Below are 24,799 nucleotides of genomic sequence, written 5' to 3' on the forward strand. Positions count from 1 at the left end.
AAAAAAAAAAAAAAAAAAAAAAAAAGTCAAGACCCATTGGTGTGCTGTATTCCGGAGACCCACCTCACATGCAAAGACTCACATAGATGCAAAATAAAGGGACAGAAGAAGATTTATCCAGCAAAAGGAGAGGAAAAAAAGTAGGGGTAGCAATCCTAGTCTCTGATTAAACGGACTTAAAACCAACAAAGATCAAAAGAGACAAAGAAGGGCATTATATAATGGTAAAAGGATCAATGCAACAAGAAGAGCTAACTATCCTAAATATTTATGCACCCAATGCAGGAGCACCCAGATACATAAAGCAAGTTCTTAAAGACTTACAAAGAGACTTAGACTCCTGTGCAATAATAGTGGGAGATTTTAAAAAAACTCAAAAGGAAGCAGAAGACAACAAATAACTAAGATCAGAGCAGAACTGAAGGAGATAGAGACACAAAAAAACCCATCAAAAAAATCAATAAATCCAGGAGCTGGTTGTTTGAAAATGTCAACAAAATAGACAGACCACTAGCTAGACTAATAAAAAAGAAAAGAGAGAAGAATTGAATAGATTCAATAAAAAAAGATAAAGGGGGGATCACCACCGATTCCTTGGAAATATAAACTACCATCAGAGAATACCAAATGACTCTATGCACATAAACCAGTAAATCTGGAAGAAATGGATAAATTCCTGGACACTTGCACACTCCCAAGACTAAGCCAAGAAGAAGCTGAAATACTGCATAGACCAATAACAAGGTGTGAAGTCAAGACAGCAATTAGCCTACCAACCAAAATAAGTCCAGGTCCAGATGGGTTCACAGCCAAATCCTAACAGACATACAAAGAGGAGCTGGTACGATTCCTGTTGAAACTATTCCAAATGATACAAAAAGAGGGAATCCTCCCTAACTCTTTCTATGAGACCAACATCATCCTGATACCAAAATCTGGCAGAGACACAACTAAAATAGAAAACTACAGGCTATGACGGACATTGATGCAAAAATCTTCAATAAAATACTGGCAAACCGAATCCAATAGCACATCAAAAAGCTTATCCACCACAATCAAGTAGGCTTCATCCTGGGGATGCAAGGCTGGTTCATCATATGCAAATCTATAAACATAATTCACCACATAAACAGAGCCAAAGACAAAAACCACATGATTATCTCAATAGATGCAGAGAAGGTCTCTGACAAAATTCAACAGCGCTTTATGCTAAAAACTCCCAATAAACTAGGTATCAATGGAACTTATCTCAAAACAATAAAAGCTATTTATGACAAACCCACAGCCAATATCATACCAAATGGGCAAAAATTAGAAGCATTTCCTTAAAAAACTGGCACTAGACAAGGATGCCCTCTCTCACCACTCCTGTTTGATACAGTATTGGAAGTTCTAGCCAGAGCAATTAGGCAAGAAAAATAAATAAAGGGCATTCATTTAGGAAAAGAAGAAGTCAAATTGTCCCTATTTGCAGACGACATGATCATATATTTAGAAGACCCCATCATCTCAGCCCAAAACCTCCTTAAGCTGATAAGTAACTTCGCAAAGTCTCAGGATACAAAATCAATGTGCAGAAATCACAAGCATTCCTATACACCAATAAGAGACAAACAAAGAGAGCCAAATCATGAGTGAACTCCCATTTACAATTGCTACAAAGAGAATAAAATACCTAGGAATACAACAAAGGAAGTAAAAGATCTCCTCAAGGAGGACTACAAACCACTGATTAAGGAAATACAAACAGATGGGAAAATGTTCCATGCTCATGGTTAGGAACAATCAATATTGTGAAAATGGCCATACTGCCCAAAGTAATTTATAGATTCAATGCTATCCCCATCAAGCCACCACTGACCTTTTTCGCAGAACTGGAAAAAAACACTTTAAACTTCATATGGAACCAAAAGAGAGCCCGCATAGCCAAGACAATCCTAAGCAAAAAGAACAAAGCTGGAGGCATCACGCTACCTGACTTCAAACTATAATTCAAGGCTACAGTAATCAAAATAGCATGGTATTGGTACCAAAACAGAGATATAGACCAATGGAACAGAACAGAGGCCTCGGAAGCAATGCCACACATCTACAACAATCTGATCTTTGACAAACCTGACAAAAACAAGCAATGGGGAAAGGATTCCCTGTTTAATAAATGGTGTTGGGAAAACTGGCTAGCCATATGCAGGAAGCTGAAACTGGACCCCTTTCTGACACCTTATACAAAAATTAACTTCAGATGGATTACAGATTTAAACATAAGAACACCATTAAAAACTCTAGAAGAAAACCTAGGCAAAACCATTCCGGACATAGGCACAGGCAAGGACATCATGATTAAAACACCAAAAGCAATGGCAACAAAAGCCAAAATAGACAAATGGGACCTAATTAAACTTCAGAGCTTCTGCACAGCAAAAGAAATAATCATCAGAGTAAACCTGCAACCAACAGAATGGGAAAAAATTTTCATAATCTACCCATCAGACAAAGGGCTAATATCCAGAATCTACAAATAACTAAAGCAGAGTTACAAGAAAAAAACAAACCCATTCAAAAGTGGGCGAAGGATATGAACAGACACTTTTCAAAAGAAGACAAATATGTGGCTAACAAACATATGAAAAAATGTTCATCATCATTGGTCATTAGAGAAATGCAAATCAAAACCATATTGAGATATCATCTCACACCAGTTAGAATGGTGATCATTAAAACATCTGGAGACAACAGATGCTGGACAGGATGTGGAGAAATCGGAACACTTTTACACTGTTGGTGGGAGTGTAACTTAGTCCAATAACTGTGGAACACAGTGTGGAGATTCCTCAAGGATCTAGAAATAGAAATTCCATTTGACCCAGCAATCCCATTACTGGATATATACCCAAAGGATTACAAATCGTTCTATCATAAAGACACATGCACACGTATGTTCATTTCAGCGCTGTTTATGATAGCAAAGACCTGGAACCAACCCAAATGCCCATCAATGATAGACTGGACAAAAAAAATGTGGCACACATACACTATGGAATACTATGCAGCCATAAAAAACGATGAGTTCATATCCTTTGTAGAGACATGGATGAATCTAGACACTATTATTCTCAGCAAACTGACACAAGAACAGAAAACCAAACACCGTATGTTTTCACTCACAGGTGGGTGATGAACAATGAGAACACTTGGGCACAGGTAAGGGAACAACACTCACAGGGCTAGGTGAGGGGGTGGTGTGTAGGGGAGGGGGGATGGCAGGGCAGGGCAGTGGGAAGGTTAGGGAGGGATAACACTGGGAGAACTGCCTGATGTAGGTGATGGTGTGTGTGGGGGTGGGGTGGGGATGGAGACAGCAAACCACTATGGCATGTATGTACTTATGCAACAATCCTGCAGGATGCAGGATGTGCACATGTCCCCCAGAGAGCAAATACAATTAAAAAAAAAGGATAGCAAAGTTTAAGAAATAACTAAAAAGTTAAAAAAGAGAATAAGCAAACTCAAATAATATCAAACATGAAATATTTAACAGGATAGTCAATTTTCTTTCAGTCTTAAATAAGAGCTTTCTTTAGTATATATATTTTTAAAAGTTATACTCTGACTACTCATAAATTAGTTACCAAATATTTAGCAGTTAATTTGCTTAATTAACAATTATTATCACTTAATAATGAAATGATTGATTCAAATGGAGGATATGAGACAATGAAAATAGTCACTGAATCCAGTGGCCATTGGCTAATGGAATCAAAGCAAGAATTTCCAAAGTTCGACACATTAATTGCTCAAGGTCAACTGTGGTGGCTCATGCCTGTAATCTCAGTACCTTGGGAGACTGTGGGCAGACTGCTGGAGCCCAGGAGTTTGAGGCTAGCCTGGGCAACATGGCAAAACCTTGTCTCTACAAAAATTCCAAAAATTTAGCCAGATATGGTGGTGTGCACCTGTTGTCCCATGTACTCAAGAGGCTGAGGTGGGAGGATCACCTGAGTCCAGGAAATTGGGGCTGCAGTGAGCCATGATCATACCACTGCATTCCAGCCTAGGTGACAGAGTGAGACCCTGTGTCAATCAATCAACCAATCAGTCAATTAATAACTAATAGAAAATCTCATGAGAACTCAAGCTAGAACCAGCAAATTTTCAGTACATTTTGACAAAGATTCTTAAATTCTTTTGTCCTATAATATAGGGACTAGAATATTTTGTGTCTGTGAAGATACCATATGGCAGACAGTAATGCTGTATCTTGGCCCAGTTAAACACTTTAAATATTCCAACCAAAAAGGAATGAGAGAGATGATCAGAGTGACAATAAATGACAGAGGCTGACTTTGTTGGCTGCTTACTGTGTGTAAGGCACTGTTCTTTTTTGTTTTTGTGGGTTTTTTTTTTTTTTTTTTTTTAAGACAGTCTCACTCTGTCTTCAGGCTCCAGGCAGGAGCGCGGTGGCGCCATCTTGGCTCACTGCAACGTCTGCCTTCCAGGTTCAAGCAATTCTCCTGCCTCCACCTCCTGAGTAGCTGGGACTACAGGCATGAGCCACCATACCCAGCTAATTTTTAGTTGAGACGGGGTTTCACCATGTTGGCCAGGATAGTCTCAATCTCTTGACCTCGTCATCCACCCGCTTCAGGCTCCCAAAGTGCTGGGATTACAGGCATGAGCCACTGTGCCCAGCCCAGGCACTATTCTAATAGCTTCACATGTAGTTGTTTAATCTTCAAAACAATCTGACAATTATTTCCATTTTACAGAGGTTAGAAAGGCAGTTTGCACAGTGGTTTAAAGCAAAGACATCAGAACCCGAAGACATCAGAACCAGACTGCCCTGGTCTGAGACCTGGCCCGGTCCCTTACCAGCACATCTATAAAGTGGTAGTGATTATACTACCTACCTTGGAGAGTTTGCTGTGAGGTTTAAATACATTAATAAAAACAAAGAGCCTTAGAGTGCCTAATATATATGAAGTACTGCCCAGGTGTTAGCTCCCAGTATCATTACAGGAAAGGAGGACAGGATCACAAGAGTGTTGACTTGCCCAAGGTTACTGTGGCAGAGTCAGGAAAAGAACCCAGGCAGTCTGGCTCCAGAGGCAGCACCTCTAGTCTTTACATTATGCTGCCCAACATTTACTGAAACTCTCCTATGTGCCAGGATTGCAGGGAGTGTTTTATGTTGCTTCATTTCAACCTCATGACAGGCTTATAATATCTCTATTTTGTAGAGATGAAAACCATGCATTCTAGGTATCGTCTAGCATAGTGGGGATGTCATGGGGACAAAGACTTAGGTGCCCTACAGGAACTTCCAGGTTTACAGCTACTAAGGAACATCCCTTAAGGAAGAAGGGCTGGGATGTAAACCCAACTCTAAATGCTCTCTTCACTCCACCCACATGTGACAGCATTAACACAGCGAGTTTCTTAAGCAGAAAAGGTATTTTTAAGTGAGAGTATGAAGAATGCAGCCAACATGTGAGAAAAGATGAGAGATCTGCGGTAGATGGAAGCCTGTGTACCACAAGGCAAGTCTCTCTGGGGTTAGTGACCATCTTAACTCTTTATAGACCCAACATTTTCAGCAACCTAGAGGCATTTTCCCCTCAGTAACATATTTCATCATGCATGAGGAAGAAGGAATCAGAATCCACTTAACTTACTTAAAATATGCTTTGGAATGAAGACTGAAGTAATCTGAAATACTGTGAAGATTGGCAAATAGGTGCTCAAGCCAGTATATGAATATATACCAATCAAATAAGTTGTACATGTAAATTACACACATACGTACACACCAACGAGCATATATTTTTATTTCTAATTCTGCCTACTTATCTGATGGCAAAATTCTAAGTTTTCTTGACGCTTACCTTGCATGACATGAACTACTTATTCTATCCAGAGAATTTATATAGATGGGCCTGCAGAATTAAGCCAATAAAACTGGCGTTTCCACTTTGGTAGCAGTTCAAGCCTTCTTAGACATACTAGAAGAAGTGACAACTGCCTTCCTTCCTACCCAGCTCAGGCCTATAATTCTCATTATTATTATTAATTTTTGGGACAGAGTCTCAATCTATCGCCCAGGCTGGAGTGCAATGGCGCAATCTCGGCTCACTGCAACCTCTGTGGCCCAGGTTCAAGCAATTCTCCTGCCTCAGCCTCCCAAGTAGTTGGGATTACAAGTGCCTGCCACTGGCCATGATGCCATGCTGGTGCACTTGACTCGACTTTCAAACCTAAGTAGAATCTGTTCCTGATCGAATTATCAACTACTGGTTTCATGATTTCATTCCTCTGTAGGCCCTGTAGAAATATTGTTACATAACCACTGCTGAATAAAAATCACAAAATCCTGAATAGTGAGGTCTGTGTATCTTTTTTGAGAAATAAAATTGCATTCAAAGAGACATTTATGCATAGAATAAGTTCGGAATAAATGAAGAATAACAGTATTTCAAATGTAGAAGCCCTTGTCTCACTAGTAATTTAAGGATTTAAGAAATCTTGAAGAAAGTGGTAAATACACTGAGCAGGGGAATCCCTGCACTGGTTTGCTTGGAAGCCTGTGGTATAATTTCAATATGAACTTGAGGACTGCTGCATGTTTAATATTACCATGGCAAAACAATATGACTTTCTTAAAACATTACAGTCCAGGCAATCTTCATTGAAAAAGTTAATGTGATTCTTCTGACCAGAATCAACAGATTTGGAAACCTTAAAGGTAAAGTGAGATGAGTCAACTAGGCTAAGTCAGGATTTTTTAATGCTCCACTGCTATATAAAGTTAATAGCTGTCAGCACTAGGGTATCCAAGGTTTTTATGCTGCAATAGTATTTGGAGGTAGGTTGCAACCAAAAGCATATTCATGCCATGATTTAGCTACTAGGAGGTAGCACAGAACCTCTGGCAGGTTCATGCTCTTAGCTGGCTCATTCTCCACTGCCTTCTTCAGGGGAACGTCTGCCCTTCATTCATTTCCCTTGCTTTTTCTCTCTTTCTTCACTTTGCCCAGTAAAGTGTGTTTATCTGTTCCTCTCCTATGAATCAAATTATAAATATAATTATTAATTTAGGACCCTTCGTGTGAAATACCTTTATATCAAAACTGAGCACTTTATTCCCAGAAATGTGGCTATTTACAAAACATAAAAGGTAAAAGCTGAGTACCTGTACTGTCTCACCACCCTTAACATAGAAGTGGATGATGAGGGGCTGTCATAGAATTGATCATACCTGAGAATCTGGAACACTTTCAGCTTCTGTTACAGCTACATGTTTGTCATTGTTTTCTTCATCTTGTTCAATTGCTTAAAAAAAAAAAGAACACTATTAAACAAATATATCATCATACAAAAAATGTTTCAGATAATTTTCTTACAGATTGCAATTTAGCAGAAAAAAAGATAGATTCATAAAATGTTAATACTGGCATTATATTTTTGTTAATCAAATGTGAAGTTAGATAATAGCACTGGGTACTTCTCATGTATATTATCTCATGTATTAAATCAATGGCAGTGAGAAAATTCAATCTTAATTCTGTTCCTCACCTAAACCCACCCAGACATCATCATATCAGTATTGTGCTTTACCAAAAGGGCAGATGGGGGTTTCAGATGAAGACTTCTGTTCATTTCATGTGAGAACAGCCATACATATATTTTTAATGTGGTTTTCTGGCTGGCAGTTTAAATGTCACATAATAAAGGAAGCACAGTATTTTATATCTGGGTTGCTCAGTGCATTGTTACCAGAAAATTCCATACTGTGGAGTCTTGCATCCATCTCTCCTTCCCAGCATCTCCCTATTTATGCCCTTATCACCCTTTCTTTGTTGGTACAATGACCTCTTACACAAAGTCCCTGACTCCAGCCTCTCATTAATCCAATCCAGCTTGGGCACAATGCTAAAATAATCAGTCTCAAAAAATATAGAAACAACAAGTGCCAGACTTTGGCTTATGTATTGCTTATCTGATGGCATCTGAACTCCTGCTCATCACTGAAGGGCTTCTCTGAACTCTCTAGCTTCCTCCAAATGTCCAACTTCACACTGACATTCAACACCAAAATGTATTTTCCATAACACTGACTCATGCATAATAGTTTGATTACCTTTCTCTTTATACAACCTGTTCTTTTGTTTTAAAAATTTTTATGGAGCACTTATTATGCCCATAGCAGGAGACGTGACATTCAACAAGCCTGGAGAGAATAGAAACCACAATAAATTCAGATTTAATCCCAGGAACATGGGGAACCAGAAAAGAATTTTAAGCTGAGAAGTGCATGATTTGATACATATTTTCAAAAATTCTTTTTTGTTTCTTTGTGGAGAACAGACTTGAGGGAAAGAAGAGCAGAAGCAGGAAGACCAGTTAAGTGACTATTGCTATAATCTTGCCTGCAGATGACAATGGCTCAGACCAGGGAAGTGGCAATGGGCAGGAGAAACGTGGAACATTGGAGCTGTATTTTTTAGACAAAATAGGCACAACTTGCCAAAGAATTGAATATGGAAGGAGAAAAAAGAGGAGATGAAGGAGAAGCAATCAAGGATGACTCCTAAATAGTTATTCCTTGTATCCACTATGTCACTTATCCTTTTTGCCCTCCCCATCAGAAGCAGGCCAAAGCATACCAACCCTGGCTGACAGTGAGGTCACACACTGTACTTATCGACTCAGTTTGCATTGTTCTGTGTACTTTTTTTTTTTTTTTTGAGATGGAGTCTCCCTCTTTTTGCCCAGGCTGGAGTGCAGTGATGCAGTCTCTTCCTCCCGGGTTCAAGTGATTCTCCTGAGTAACTGGGATTACAGGCACATACCATCACACCCAGTAATTTTTGTATTTTTAGTAGAGATAGGGTTTCATCACGTTGGCCAGGCTGGTTTCGAACTCCTGTCCTCAAGTGATCTGCCTGCCTTGGCCTCCCAAAGTGTTGGGATTATAGGCATAAGCCACCGCGCCCAGCCTGTGTACTTCTGAATATTGTGCTCTCTGCTCTGTATTTTTAAAAATATCATTTCATGTACCTTTTGCTTTTGTATGCCTTTCATGCCTGCTGTGTGGTGCCCACCATGGAGCCCACCTACAATGCCATGCATACAGTAGGGCCCTGCAAATGCTAAATGGCATGAACAATGTATCCCCAAGTAATCAAAACGGAACTGCTTGACTATGCCCACTTATATAATAAGCTACTTCTTTTGTAACTATTTATGAAAGAAGAAAAGAGAGAAATTCTTCTGTTCACTCTTTGGATAACTAGGATAACTCTGACCAGCTGAGCATCTAAAGGCAAGGTAGGAAGAGTTGAAGTGGGTAGAGGCTTTTCTTCTATTTTTCAGAGAAAAGTCCCATTCATGCTTGTTCAAAAGGGTCCCCTGTTGCTACTGTTGCCCTGCTAGGGGGAAACTTAAGAACAAAGAAAAACATTTGTGTTTTCTCTGAAAAACTAGAGGCAAGAATACAAAGAGAAAAATAAAACACAGAATAACATCCTAAATTCCACTTAAAAATGCAATGGCTACAGAAGTAAGGAACTCCACTTAACTAACTGAAATAATACAAGTCTTTCCTCATCCTGGAATGCAGAGCAATTTTCTTGGAGGGGAGGCTGAGCATATACCAATGCGAAATAACTTCCCATGAAAAGCAATCATACTTTGGCACTTCATTTGAGCTTTATTTGTATTTTTCTCTTTAAAGTGCTAATTTTAATAAAAATGAAGAAAATTAAGTTTTGGACTATTTTAGCCTACTGAATTCATAGTTTTGGTTTTAAAACAACAATGCTCTAGGGTATAGGCATTTCTTTTTCTTACCTTATTATACTAGAACACAGAACATGCAGGACACTAAATGATAATTTCAGATTGAGAGTTAACACTTTTTTTTTGTTTTGAGGCAGGGTCTCCCTCTGTTGCCCAGGCTGGAGTGCAGTTGCACAATCACGCCGCACTGCAACCTTGACTTCTTGGGCTCAAGCGATCCTCGTGTCTCAGACTCCCAAAGTGCTGAAATTATAGGTGTGAGCCACCTCATCTGGCCTCACACTACTTTTTAGGATTTAGGAATAATTCTTAATACATAGAAATACAATAAAGGAGGAATAGATGAACATAAAAACAAACCTAAGATAAAATGCCAGTCCTGTATTTATTTCTAGCTTATCCCCAACAATGCTACATTTATTGTCACATCTTTAAAGGCCGCAAAATCAGTTGCTTAGCATTATGCCAAAAGAACAGAGTGGGAATTAGAAACACGAGCAAGTTAAGGGACTTGGTAAAGCTAACTCTGTAAACTAATCTGCATAATGGAGAAACTTTCAAAGTTCTGCTGGACTCAACCTCAACCCCTTAATGACAAAGACAAGACAGCGAAAATAACATTATTTTCCTGGAAAAAAAAATTATAATTCCAAGAATGCATCTGAAGAGCAAAAGCGCATTTATCCTGGCTAAGGATTTATGATTATCCCATGAAGTTGCATGCATAAAATACACACAGTCCCCTAAAAGGGAGAGCTCTGTTGACCCTTTAATGCATAGATTAATGTCAAGAAATAAATGAAGACACAATCGGTGGCATGGCTTATGTGGTAGAAAAAGGAGGAAGGAGTTATTTAGATTTTTCAGTTCAATTTTTCTTTTATCTGATCAGAATAAGAGTTGGTTGGGGAAAATTTCCTACGCAAATATTGATTCTGGGACAGTTCCCTCCAGTGAAACACGTACACAGGAATGACAGCTTCTGGGACTGAGGGTGGCTAGGAGCCTTATTCTCTGCCAAAACAAACCATCTCCTTATCTCTCAACACACAGAGTCTAAAAGCAAGTAAAAGCCTTTGAAAATAACTTACCATAACAAAAGACACAAGTGCAAGATCTAAAGCATATACTTTGAGTGGTGAGCACTAGAGCCCGCAGGAGAACTAAGCATGTATGTGAATTAGTTAACACTGGTTGGGTAGGAGTACCGAGTTTAAATGTACCTATTTGTAAATTTGCCAAGAGGGATTCAAGGTGAACACAGTAGAAAGCGTCCAAGGATTTTGGACTTAACTTGGTATTGCTTTCTTGTTGCCTTGGGGACAAAAACAGGTTTTCACTCTCCAGGACTTACTAGGATGGGTGCTAAAAAACAAACCACCACCAAAAAAAAAAAAACCAACAACTCTGTGAATAACTCTACTACTAATAATACTTAAACACGAAGGGGAATGCTGTCCTTTCTAAATGATGCTTATTTAACTTCTGCTGATCAATTTTGTAAAGGTAAGAGCCCCACTAACAAGAAAACATTAAATACACAATGACTGTCATTTGCTGACTCTCATCAGGACCATTCTTTAAAAAATCAACCAACCCATTTCTTTAAAAAAATCTTACAATGGCCGGGTACAGTGGCTCACGCCTGTAATCCCAGCACTTTGGAAGGCCGAGGCAGGTGGATCACAAGGTCAGGAGTTTGAGACCAGCCTGATCAACATGGTGAAACCCCGTCTCTACTAAAAATACAAAAATTAGCCAGGCAGGGTGGCACATACCTATAATCCCAGCTATTCAGAAGGCTGATGCAGAAGAATTGCTTGAACCCAGGAGTTGGAGGTGGTAGTGAGCTGAGATTTTGCACCACTGCACTCCTGGGCAACAGAGTGAGACTCCATCTCAAAAAAAAAAAAAAAAATCTTACAAACCAACCACAGAGATGACTACAGATAGAAACTGAACATTTCAAGACTCAATGTGAGAAATCAGCAAACAGTTAAGAATAATAACGTACTGGGTATTTTTGCCAAGAACTAAAGTTTTGGCAATAATATAATCTTTCACCTGTGTAGCATTTTTACAGAAATAAAACTCTTTCATGAAGGGTCTCATCTGACGTTCAACCGGAAATGCTGGGCAGGTAAAATCATCCCCCATTTTACAGATGAGGAAACTGAGACTAGTGTGGTAAAGTAACCTGCCTTAGGCCTCACACATAAACTGTACGTGTCAGTGACAGTTCATCACCGCCTCAGTCAAGGATAGAACAGAATAGGGCTGGTCAAACTGCATATCAGCAAACCTATTCACATGGATCCTGACCAGGGCTTCTTTTCTTTTTTTTTATCTTTTAATGAAATACAACATAATATCACAGAAAGAACAGAAAAATAATTAAGATCAAAATGCACTGCACTAGTAAAGTGTTTTTCACAAGTGTGGATGAGAGGTGTACTAAGTTGGAATCTTTTACATGTTCTGGGGTTGTGGACATAAAAATGGTAGGAAAACACCAAAGTGTCTCCAGGCCACAGGAGGCAGAGCCCAGTTCTTCATTATCTAAATAATCAGATATTTTTTGTACTATCCTGGAGTGGGGTCACAATGTTTACTTTTGGAGGCCCTTCAACAACACTCCGTCCACATTCGGCCCTGGGAGATGGCACAGACACAAGCCTGCAGTGAGAAATGCTTACGGAGTATCCTCATTTTTGCTATCAATATGTAATCTTAAATGCTTCCAAATGCTCAAATCTCCTCCATTCTTTAAAAAAGAAGAAAAATGGTAATTGTAACCTTTCTGCCTCATCACTGTACTTTTTCAGTGTTAAAATTAGAGAAGTAGGGGTCGGTGTCCACCATCAAGCCATTCTGTGTGGTATTATAACCTGGCCTCTGAGTGCCATTGAACTTCTCTTCAAAGGTGGACCAGTGACCACTACCTCTCTGCTCCAGCATTTTTTCTCAACCCTAATCTGTTCAGCTGAATTTAAGACTGTTGACTTAAAACTCTCTTCTCTGTGTCCTTATCATCCTCAAATCTTCTAAAAATGCAAGCTTTCTCCAGGCTCTCTTTTCTCGCTCTTTGCCTCCTTCCTTGGTGATCTTATCTGTTCCCAGAGTTTCAACTGTCACTGCTATGCGGGTTATTCTCAAATCTGTCCACATTTCTGCCTGCTTCTCTGAGTTCCAGGCCCACAGTTCCAGTCACATGTTGAATATTTTCATTTCATACACAGTAACATATCTGCTACAAACAAGCTGCTGTGATAGGTGTAGTGGCACAATCTGCATCTCAAGAAAGAGTAATTGATTTAATATGGTGTGAGGACATGAAGGTCTGATATCACAAGCCTCTTCTTGCTCCTGGTATATTTCAGTTTAAATCACCACCAAGTACGAAAGCTGGAAAGCTCTGGCACCTTCATGGTCCTCCTTTCCCTAAGCCCTCACATCAAGCTCACACTAAATCCTGTCACTTCTACGTCTGGAATGATTCCACCCTTTGTCCTCTCTGCCATGGCCAAACTTCACGTAGGCTGCTGTGGCATGGCCTCTCCCTCTATCCTCCATCCATTCACCACACAGCTGCCAGAGTTCTGTCTCCAGAATGAGAGGCTAATCAGGCCATCCCCACATCCTGCCTATGCCCGCTTAAGAGTACATGAGAGTCACACAGGGAGATACATACCAATTCAGGGTTTCTGATGCCATGGGACTTAGCTGAGGGATGGGCAGCTTTGAAAGCTCTGATACCTGTGATCCCCACTCTACTGACCACTGGCCAATGTTCAGGTGGAAGCCCTCAACAAGGCCTCAAAGCCCAGGCCACTGGGTCTTGGACCTTCTCCTCAGGTGCATCTCTTCCTTTGTACATTTCTTTGTCTCTAGCCTGGAATGCCCTTGTCTCTGTCTTCAACAGGTAAAATTACTCTTGTCCACTGGGCTCCCCAGCCCAAATACCAGCTCCTTAATGAAGAGTCTTCTGAGTCCTCACTCTGCATCTAAGGCCTCTGACAAAATGAAGAGTACTTCCTCCTAGTCCAGCAAAGCTCTTTTTCTGTATAGTTGATACTTTTTAGTCAGCAACACAAATATCTGACTTTGCTAACCTACCTTATGAGATCTTCAAGAGGACAGAGTGTATATTTTCATATTCCAGTGAAACTGGCCCAATAGTCCCACAGTGGTTTTTTTTTTTTTTTTTTTTTTTTTTTTTTTTTTTTTTTTTTTTTTTTTTTTTTTTTTTTTTTTTTTTTTTTTTGATGTCCATAGAAATTGATCCATCTGGTCTTAAAGCTTGAAACTTATATTTGTTTTACCTGAGGTCTTTCCTCAGGAAACAATCTTTAGGATTCTTCCCCTCCCCCTGCCCCCCCAAAAATAAAAAAATAGAAATTCACTAGATCACTGCATCTAGACATTACAGGCTAGATCCTTCATTCATCTTGATTGCTTCCTTGCCCTTCCCTAGGTTTCTGCTTTCCTTTACTTGTTACATCTCTTCCCTGTTATATAAGCCCCTAGTTTTAGTTGGTCAGGAAAATGGATTTGAGACTGAGCTCCCATCTTCTCTGCTGTAGCACTCGATTATAGCCTTCTTCCTTGGCAATAATCCTCGTCTCAGAGATTGGCTTTCTGTGTGTTGAGCAGCAGGATCTAGACTTAATGCCTCACGTTTCAGTAACACCAGCACCTGGAATAATTTCTAGAACATAGAGGTGCCAAGTAATGGTTTACTAAACTGAACAAAGGTAGTCAATTCAGATAGTAGTAACTATAAAACAGCTAAAAATAGAACAAAATGTCAACCCAGTTTGGGGCAAGGGGTTAACATCATGAAAGGCATCCAGGAAAAGGTAGATTCTGATAGGTGGACGAGATAAGGGGAGAAATGGAGTGAAGGTGGAGAACTGGCATAAACAAAGGTAAACTGAAGAAACCTCTGGGATCTGATATGGGAGCAGGAAGTAGACCACATTGGGAAATGTTAGAAAACAAAGCCAGAAGAGTAAGTCGGGCTTGGATGCTAGGCTAAGGAGCATAGAGGGACCATGAGCACAGGAAATACTACCACCGTATAACAAATACATATACTTCTTGAGCTCATACTATGTTTCAGGCACATGGTAAACTCTTAATGTGGATTATCCCATTCCATCCTCCCCATAGCCCTCTGGTAGAGGTCTTGGTAATGCCACACTGAGGCATGTGGCCATTGAGGGCAGGTTAATAATTTGATACCTCTTTGTGCCAATGTTTGTTAAATATCTGTTCAGCATTTACTTAGTAGGGCTAGTGCAAAATCAAATGTCTATTAATAAAAGGTGAATACCATTTCTTGGAATTTAGCAATTCACTTTTCTTGAATTATCTGAATTAGGAATTTTTCTGATGCTTTAAAAATTATTTTGTGAATTGTAAAGTGACAAATTATAGAGTTGTGTTTATTTTCTTACACTTAATTCCTCATTTTTCTGACATTCGTAATTTTTCCAACACACTAAGAAGAGAGGTAAATCATGTACATGGATAAAATCACATTGCCCAGACCCAGCAACACCCCATGCACAATCTGGTTTCAGAATTGTCACTAACCACCACCCAAAGCCAACAAGTCTATAGGTTTGTGTGGCTGCCTTGCTGGGCGTTGAGCAATGAGATTATGCTCACTGAAAAAGAATTCCTTCGTCATTATACAACCTCAACGAGGGGTGTTTATAACTTTTTAGTAGATAAGCCCAACTTCCTTGGCCAAAGCAGAATCCATTTATATTTGACAGTTATATGATTCTTCATTTTAAAAATTCTGAGTTAAATGGGAGCATATATCCATTATACCAGTGATGTTCTAGGGTAGGTGTGTGGTTGGTCCTCTCCTTAATCAGATTCTAAGCACTATTATTTATTTATTTATTTATTTATTTTATATTTTTTGTTTTTATTGCATTTTTGGTTTTGGGGTACATGTGAAGAACATGCAAGATTGTTGCATAGGTACACATGTGGCAGTGTCATTTGCTGCCTTCCTCCCCATCACCTATATCTGGCATTTCTCACCATGGTATCTCTCCCCAACTCCCCACCCCCTGCTGTCCCTCCCCTATTTCCCCCAAACAGACTCCAGTGTGTAGTGCTCCCCTCCCTGTGTCCATGTGTTCTCATTGTTCAATACCCGCCTATGAATGAGAACATGCGGTGTTTGATTTTCTGCTCTTGTGTCAGTTTGCTGAGAATGATGGCTTCCAGGTTCATCCATGTCCCTACAAAGGACATGAACTCATCGTTTTTGATGGCTGCATAATATTCCATGATGTATATGTGCCACGCCACATTTTCCCTGTCCAGTCTATCATCCATGAGCATTTGGGTTGGTTCCAGGTCTTTGCTATTGTAAACAGTGCTGCAATGAACATTCGTGTGCATGTGTCCTTATAGTAGAACGATTTATAATCCTTTGGATATATACCCAGTAATGGGATTGCTAGGTCAAATGCAATTTCTATTTCTAGGTCCTTGAGGAATTGCCACACTGTCTTCCACAATGGTTGAACTAATTTACATTCCCACCAACAATGTAAAAGTATTCCTATTTCTCCACATCTTCTCCAGCATCTGTTGTCTCCAGATTTTTTTAATGATTGTCATTCTAACTGGCGTGAGATGGTATCTCAATGTAGTTTTGATTTGGATTTCCCTGATGACCAGTGATGATGAGCATTTTTTCATATGTTTGTTGGCCACATGTATGTCTTCTTTTGTAAAGTATCTGTTCATATCCTTTGCCCACTTTTGAATGGGCTTGTTTTTTTTTTTTTTGTAAATCTGCTTTAGTTCTTTGTAAATTCTGGATAACAGCCCTTTGTCAGATGGGTAAACTGCAAAAATTTTTTCCCATTCTGTTGGTTGCCGGTTCACTCTAATGACTGTTTCTTTTGCTGTGCAGAAGCTGTGGAGTTTGATTAGGTCCCATTTGTCTATTTTGGCTTTTGTTGCCAATGCTTTTGGTGTTTTGGTCATGAAGTCCTTGCCTACGCCTATGTCCTGAATGGTTTTGCCTAGATTTTCTTCTAGGGTTTTTATGGTGTTGGGTCTTATGTTTAAGTCTTTAATCCATCTGGAGTTAATTTTAGTGTAAGGTGTCAGGAAGGGGTCCAGTTTCTGCTTTCTGCACATGGCTAGCCAGTTTTCCCAACACCATTTATTAAACAGGGAATCCTTTCTCCATTGCTTGTTTTTGTCAGGCTTGTCAAAGATAAGATGGTTGTAGATATGTTGTGTTGCCTTCAAGGCCTCTGTTCTGTTCCATTAGTCTATATCTCTGTTTTGGCACTGTTAAGATTACACTCACTTTACAGATGGAAAAACTGAGGCTGAGAGATGCCACACAGCTTGCCCGAAATTATACAGGAAGTGAGTATAGGAGATAGTTAAGTACACCCAGGTCTGCCTCTATCTGTATCACTATGTTTTACAGATCAAATAGCCTAAAACAAATTGAACAGAAACGAGGCTGAAAACAAAACAAAACAAAACAAAAAAAGGAGCTTTATTTCAAACAGTATAAGCATGAACTGACTTGGATTTCCTACTAAGAACTAAAAAATCTGAGGTTTAAAGAAGTGATGTTTGATGAGCCAATGAGGGATGGGGCCAGGATTGGAACGGAAGCTGGCTGCCTTTCAGTTCTCAGGGTCCTGCTGGGGAGATGTGCCTAGGTGGGCCTGTGCCACAGGAGTGGTCACTGGTGGCTCTGTCATTAGGGCCATAATGACTTGCACAATTTTAAGTGCTCCTACCCACTGCCTTCCCCCCAAATCCTCCCCATGGTTTTATAGGAAAAAGATAATAAATATTTGCTACATGAAAGAAATGTATTACTTTTATTAACATTTGAATATAGGTGTGCTGTGTGTTCTGGAAAGCCATAGCACTCAGACAGCACAACAAATCTACTGTGGGGAGAGAGAAAGCAGAGGTGGCTGAAAGCTCCCATCTTCCCCATCAGATACTCCACGCTCAGCACGCCTGACTAGGGGCAACTCAAGCCACTGAGAGGGCTCTGGGTGGCCTCGTTCCACCCTCCCTGCTGCCTTACTGACTACATGATTTATCCCCGGAGAGGATTCCATTTCAACTCTTACACCTTTTTTTTAATAGCCAAGATTCTCCAAGCTTCCTTCTCTACTATTTCTTAATAGGTTTTTACAGTGTTTTCTTTTGATTAAGATTTAATATACAGCCAGTCAATGGAAAAGTTATTCAACGGAAAACAATGTTAATGTCATTAGAACAAAAGGTATCTCACATTGGTTCCTTTAATTAGAACATAAATACTTCTCTCACTGGCTTGGGGTAACAAAGAGGTAATCAGTAATTGATAGCAGTAGCCCGTTTCATTGCCATTCTTATAAGGAAATGTACTGGGAAAAAAAGGTTTTTTTTTTAATGCAAAGGTGACTTGTGTATTATCCAACTAAAATAAAGTGTTGATAAACAAAAATCAAGTTAACCTTAGTAACAGGTTTGAGGTTTTTCTTTTTTCCAACATTTTTCTTGGAAGACAGAAAGGCTTTACTTTTTTTTGTTTGTTTGTTTTTTGAGGCAAAGTCTTGCTCTGTCACACAGGCTGGAGTGCAGTGGCGCCCTCTCGGCTCACTGTAACCTCTGCCTCTCAGGTTCCAGAGATTCTCCTGCCTCATCCTCCCGAGTAGCTGGGATTACGGGTGCCCACCACCATGCTTTTTTTGGTATTTTTAGTAGAGACAAGGTTTCACCATGTTGGCCAGGTTGGTCTCAAACTCCTGACCTCATGTGATCCACCCACGTCGGCCTCTCAAAGTGCTGGGATTACAGATGTGAGCCACTGTGACTGGCTAGCTTTACTTATTTTTTGTGCCTTTCAAGGTTGTGTTCTGGTGACAATACAGATTCAGGCGAATCTGCTATCATCACACAGTAAAATATTAAGCAGCATCGATTCCTAGATATTGCAAAATGTTCATTCATAAAAAGATCCTAGTGCACTCCACTACTCTACACAATTTCTCCTAGGAATTAAATTATAAAAGATTTATTTCAGCCAGCAAAAGAAAAATGACTCTGAGCCTATGTGTCAGTACAAAGCTCTGTGTGCTTTAAGCCATCTCATTTAGCCCCTCCAACAAGCTCCAAAGTGTGTGTCATTAGCTCCACTGCCCAGAATAAGAAAATGAGCCTCTGGAAGCCGCTAAGTCTTGCGTAGTGGCTAAGCCAGGACTGAACCTGAGTCTCTTGATTTGCTTTTCGCAGCTACATGATTCTGCCATGGGGACTGTAAACTGGAAAACTCAACAGGACAGGTCTAAAGGGCATTCTGGTTAACTAAAGTTTATGGCAGACAGCTACATTTTAAAAACATTTATTGAAACTTTTTGCCACTTATATTATTCAATTTTTTTTGTTTCTGAATTGTCAGTAATTGTACTGCTAAATCTTCCCACTGATATTGCAGTGGAATTTAAAAACAGACAGCAGAGCCACCAAGAATTCCCCAGGGGTCATGTTTGCAAACACAAGCAGTGACACCAAATGAGTCACTAAATAAATAGAGTAGGAGGGCAGCCCAGGAGAAGCCCAGGAAAGAAGACTGGAAAATTTGCCTTAACCCCCTTCAAAATCTATCCTGCTAGAATTTAAAGGAATTTCCTTTTATTACACATTCGGGAAAAATATAGCATTATTTCTACAATACTTCTGGTACAACTGTTTGCCAAATTACATCAACTCACCAAGTTTCAATTTCATCACTTGTAAAAGGGAGGTGATAAAAACCCACAGGATGGATGTGTGGAAGGAGGGATGGATTTAAACTACTTAATCAATGGTAGTGACTTTCTATTATTATATAAAACATGGTGATGTGTTTTTTTGCATTTTTATCTGTGGATGGGATGCTCTTCCCAGTCAGACCCACCTACCACTGGGGTGGAGTGGAAGATAAGGAATGTAAAAACAAAGTCAATAATATTTATATTCCAACACCCAAAGCAGAACTTTACAGCAAGAAAAAAAAACTTGAAATGGCAGAATCTGTAGAGATTCTGTTGCCTTTCTTTGCACATTAAGCACCAACCCTTTAAGTCCCAAATCTTGACCTTCTCTCCTGTGACGCTAAGTTGCAGGTTCCTCCCCCAAAGGAAAAGGTCAGGAAGTGACAGGCTGGAAAAGCTCAAGGTTGTCCCCATGCTGAATCAAGTGGACTGCAGGGAGAAGTGTGACAAGGACACAGAGAGGCAGGTAAGAGCCATGGGCCTGACTTCCTTGGCTGGGCTGGGTCTGAGAGGATAAGTGAGGCCAGAGAGATGGCTGAGGGTACACTGTGGACAGGGTGCTGGTTGGCACACAGAGAAAACTGCCCCAAAGTCTGACCCTAGCTCCTTTGGGAGTTGGCAGAGTCACAGCAAGTCAGCAGCTATTCTTTCCAAGTTGCTCTTCTTTCTCAGGATGGGAAGGTTCCTAGCACTTAGCAGTTTCTACATCCTCTGGGGATAGGGACTTGCTATGGAGCTTCCCCTCACAAAAGGCAAAGGTCTGGACAGAGCATGCGGCAGGGACGCCAGGGGGGTTAAGTTCTACTAATATAGGGTGGGGCAGCCAGAAAGGCCCAGAGACTCTGACCCAGCTGAGAGGGGGCCCCTGGTCAACCACTTTGAATCCACTGGGGCAGAGTTACTGACATGGCCCATGTGGCTCCAACAAACCCTGCATGCCAGGAATGAGTGATCGAAAAGTGGGGACTCAGGAAGCAGCTACATCTTAAACAGAGTGTTTATTATGAAAAGAGTTCAGACCAGAAACAACTACAATATTGCTCTGTGACAGTGGGTAGCAACCAGTAAGGACCACAGAACCACTGCAGAAAATAAAGAACACAGCATTTCCCCTCTACATTTCAGTGCAGTGAATAATTCTGAAAGCCTCTATACTACCATTTTTGAATAACAATTGTACTTATGGCTCACAAAAGAAAACAATCTCATAAGATTATCAAATGGCAAAACTAAGACATAATATATTTTGGGGGAAAAAAGTTTGTTTTTTATTTGTTTTTGTGATGGAGTCTCACTCAGCCACCCAGCCTAGGGTGCAGTGGCATGATCTCAGCTCACTGCAGCCACCGTCTCCCTAAGTGAGTCTCCTGTCTCAGCCTCCTAAGTAGCTGGGATTACAGGCACCCACCATCATGCCCAACTAATTTTTGTATTTTAGTAGAGGCGGGGTTTCAACCATGTTGGCCAGGTTGGTCTTGAACTCTTGACCTCAGGTGATCCACCCACCTCAGCCTCCCAAAGTGCTAGGATTACAGGCATGAGCAGTGCACTTAGCCAAAAAAAAAGTTTTGGTACTGCTTCAGTTATCAGCCCAATCTATTTCTTAAGTTTTAATTTTTAATTGACAAATATGAATTATATACCTTTATGCTATACAATAGAATGTTTGACACATGCATACATGGTGGAATGATTGCATCATTTTAAAATGACTATGTCAAGTGATCATATCAAACTAACACACCCATCACCTTATATACTTATCATTTCTTATAGTGAAAACATTTAGAATCTATTATTTTAGTAGTTTTGAAATAGAGACCACATTATTATTAACTATAGTCGCCATGCTGTGCAATCGATTTGGGAATGTTAGTCCTCCTATCTAACTGAAACTTTGTACCCTTTGGTCAACATCTCCCCAGTCCACTCCCACTGCTACCCGCCAAGCCTGCAGTTACCACCTTTCTACTCTCTATTTCCATTACGTTCCACTAAGATTCCACATATAAGCAAGATCATGTAGTATTTCTCTTTCTGTGACTGGCTTATTTCACTTAACAAAGTGTCATCCAAGTTCACTCATGTTGTTGCAAATGACATTATTTCCTTCTTTTTCAAGGCTGAATAGTATTCTATTTTATATATATATATATATATATATATATATATATAGTATATAATAGTATTCTATTCTATAGAATATATACACGCACATATATACACGTGTATACACATAGAATATATACACACATATGTGTATATATTCTATGTGTATACACGTGTATATATGTGCGTGTATATATTCTATAGAATAGAATACTATTATATACTATATATATATATATATATGTGTATATACGTGTGTGTATATATTCTATTACAAATAATAGAATACTATTATATGTATAGAATATGTATATGTGTGTATATACACATATATACATATACATGTATACACACATATACATGTATATATACATATAAATATACATTATGTATATGTGTATATATGTATATATACATGTATATGTACACGTGTATAACATGTGTATATGTGTATATATATGTGTGTATGTGTATATATGTATATATGTATGTGTATATATATTTTATTATATAAAATATATATGTATGTGTGTATATATATTTTATTAAACATATATTAAATATATATATTTTTTATTCATTCATCTGTTGATGAACATTTACATTGATTCCTCACCTCAGCTATTGTGAATACTGTAATGCAGGGGTCTTCCTGTTAGGAACCATGTGGCATAGTAGCAGGTGAGCAGTGGTGAGTGAGCATTACCACTCGAGCTCCACCTCCTGTCAGATCAGCAGTGACATTAGATTCTCACAGGAGAGCAAACCATACTGTGAACTGCGCATCTGATCTAGGATGTGTGCTCCTTGTGAGAATCTAATCCCTGATAATCTGTCACTGTCTCCCATCACCCGCAGATGGAACCATCCAGTTGCAGGAAAACAAGCTCAGGTATCCCACTGATTCTACATTATGGTGAGTTGTATAATTATTTTATTATATATTACAATGTAATAATAATAAAATACATAATAAATGCAGTGTGCTTGAATCATCCCAACACCATCCCCCTACCACAGTCTGTAGAAAAACTATCTTCCACGAAACCGGTCCCTAGTGCCAAAAAGGTTGGGGACCACTGCTAACATTGTTACAATGTACCTCTTCAGCATACTAATTTCAGTTCTTTGAACAGATACCTGAAGTAGGATTGCTAAGTCATGCGCTAATTCTATTTCCAGTTTTTTGAGGAAACTCCACATTGTTGTATGGCTGTACTAATTTACATTTCAACCAGCAAAGTACAAGTGTTGTCTTTTCTTTATATCCTCATCAACACTTACCTTTCATCTTTTGGGTAATAGCCATTCTAAGAGTTAGGAAGTGATATTTCACTGTGATTTTAATTTGCATTTCCCTCATAATTAGTAATATTGACCATTTTTTGCAGAAACCTGTTGGCTATCTGTATGTCTTTGAGAAATGTCTATTTAAGTTCTTTGGCCATTTTAAAATCAGGTTTTCTTCCTATCATGTTGTTTCAATTCTTTATATATGTTGGTTATTAAACCCTTATCAAATGTATAGTTTATAAATAATTTTTACTACTCTCTGTGCTGTCTCTTCATTCTGTTGATTATTTCCTTTCTTGTGCAAAATCTTCTTAGTTTGATGTAATCTCATTTGTCTTTTTTTTGCTTTTATTGGTTGTGTTTTGGGGTCATATTCATAAAAATCATTGCCTAGGCCAACGTTATGTAGATTTCCCCCTATGTTTTTCTTTTAGAAGTGTACAGTTTAAGTTCATACAGTTAAGTCTTTAATCTATTTTACATTTGTTTTTGTATATGGTGTGAGATGGGTGTCCAATTTCATTTTTCTGCTTGAGGATATACAGTTTTCCAGTACCATTTAAATTAAAGACTTCCCATTTTGTATATTTTCCAAGTCCATGTTGAAGGCACTGAGCCATATTTCCTCTCAAATAAGTAAAAGTATATTTTTACTTTTTAAAAATACTTTTTTAAAACTTTTTTTTCTTACTTTTACTTTTGTTTTTTTTACAAAAACAAAACAACCCCATTTTTAAAAAGGGCATTTTGAATTTCCACATAAATTGACAAAACCATAGGCTACTTTAACTGTTTGGCTTTCTTCTTAAGATATCAACATAATACACTTTATTCAAGATAGTACTGGAAGTCCATGCCAAGCAATCAGGCAAGAGAAAGAAATAAAAGTCATCCAATTTAGAAAAGAAGAAGTCAAACTACCTCTCTTCACTGATGACATGATTCTATACCTAGAAAATCTTAAAGGTTCCTGGAACTGATAAGTGGTTTCAGGAGAGCTTCACACTACAAAGTCAATGTACATAAATCAGTAGCATTTCTATACACCAATTATGTTCAGGAAGAGAGCCAAATCAAGAACACAATCCAATTTACAACAGCTACACAAAAAACAAAATACCTAGGAATACATCTAACCAAGGAAGTGAAAGGTATCTACAAGGACAAGTACGAAACACTGCTGGAAGAAACAATAAATGAACACACAAACAGAAAAATATGGATTGGAAGAATAAATACTGTTAAAATGGCCATACCTTCCAAAGCAATCTACAGATTCAGTGGCACTCCTATCAAGCTACTATTGTCATTTTTTCACAGAACTAGAAAAAGAATTCTAAAATTCATATGGAATTTAAAAAAAGAGCACAAATAGCAAAAGCAATCCTAAGCAAAAGGAACAAAGCCAGAGGCCTCATATTAGCTGACTTCAAACTATACTATAAGGCTACAGTTACCAAAACAGTATGATACCATTAGAAAAATAAACACAAAGACCAATGGAACAGAATAGATAACCCAGAAATAAAGCTGCATACCTACGCCCATCTGATCTCTGACAAAAGCAATAAAAAATAAGCAATGGGGAAAGGATGCCCTATTTAATAAATGGTGCTGGGATAACCGCCTAGCCATTTACAGAAGAATAAAACTGGACCTCTAACTTTTACCATTTATAAAAACTAACTCAAGATTGATTAAAGATTTAAATGTAATACCTCAAACTATAAGAATAGTAGAAGAAAACCTAGGAAGCACCATTGTGGACATTAGCCTTGATTTAAAAAAAA

General features: G+C 38.9%; 1 protein-coding gene across 2 annotated transcripts in view; it reads right to left on the reverse strand.

Annotated features, from left to right (window-relative positions):
- RAPGEF5 (Rap guanine nucleotide exchange factor 5) overlaps positions 1-24,799 on the reverse strand; it is a 249,618-nt gene that overhangs the window by 111,933 nt on the left and 112,886 nt on the right. For both annotated transcript variants that reach the window (XM_017526967.2, XM_017526966.2), the window contains exon 8: positions 7,253-7,326. In XM_017526967.2, the coding sequence (XP_017382456.1) occupies positions 7,253-7,326 (74 nt within the window). The remainder of the gene's footprint in view (positions 1-7,252; positions 7,327-24,799) is intronic.

This window comes from Cebus imitator, unplaced genomic scaffold (genome assembly GCF_001604975.1).
Source record: "Cebus imitator isolate Cc_AM_T3 unplaced genomic scaffold, Cebus_imitator-1.0 Scaffold45, whole genome shotgun sequence".
Classification (NCBI taxonomy): domain Eukaryota; kingdom Metazoa; phylum Chordata; class Mammalia; order Primates; family Cebidae; genus Cebus; species Cebus imitator.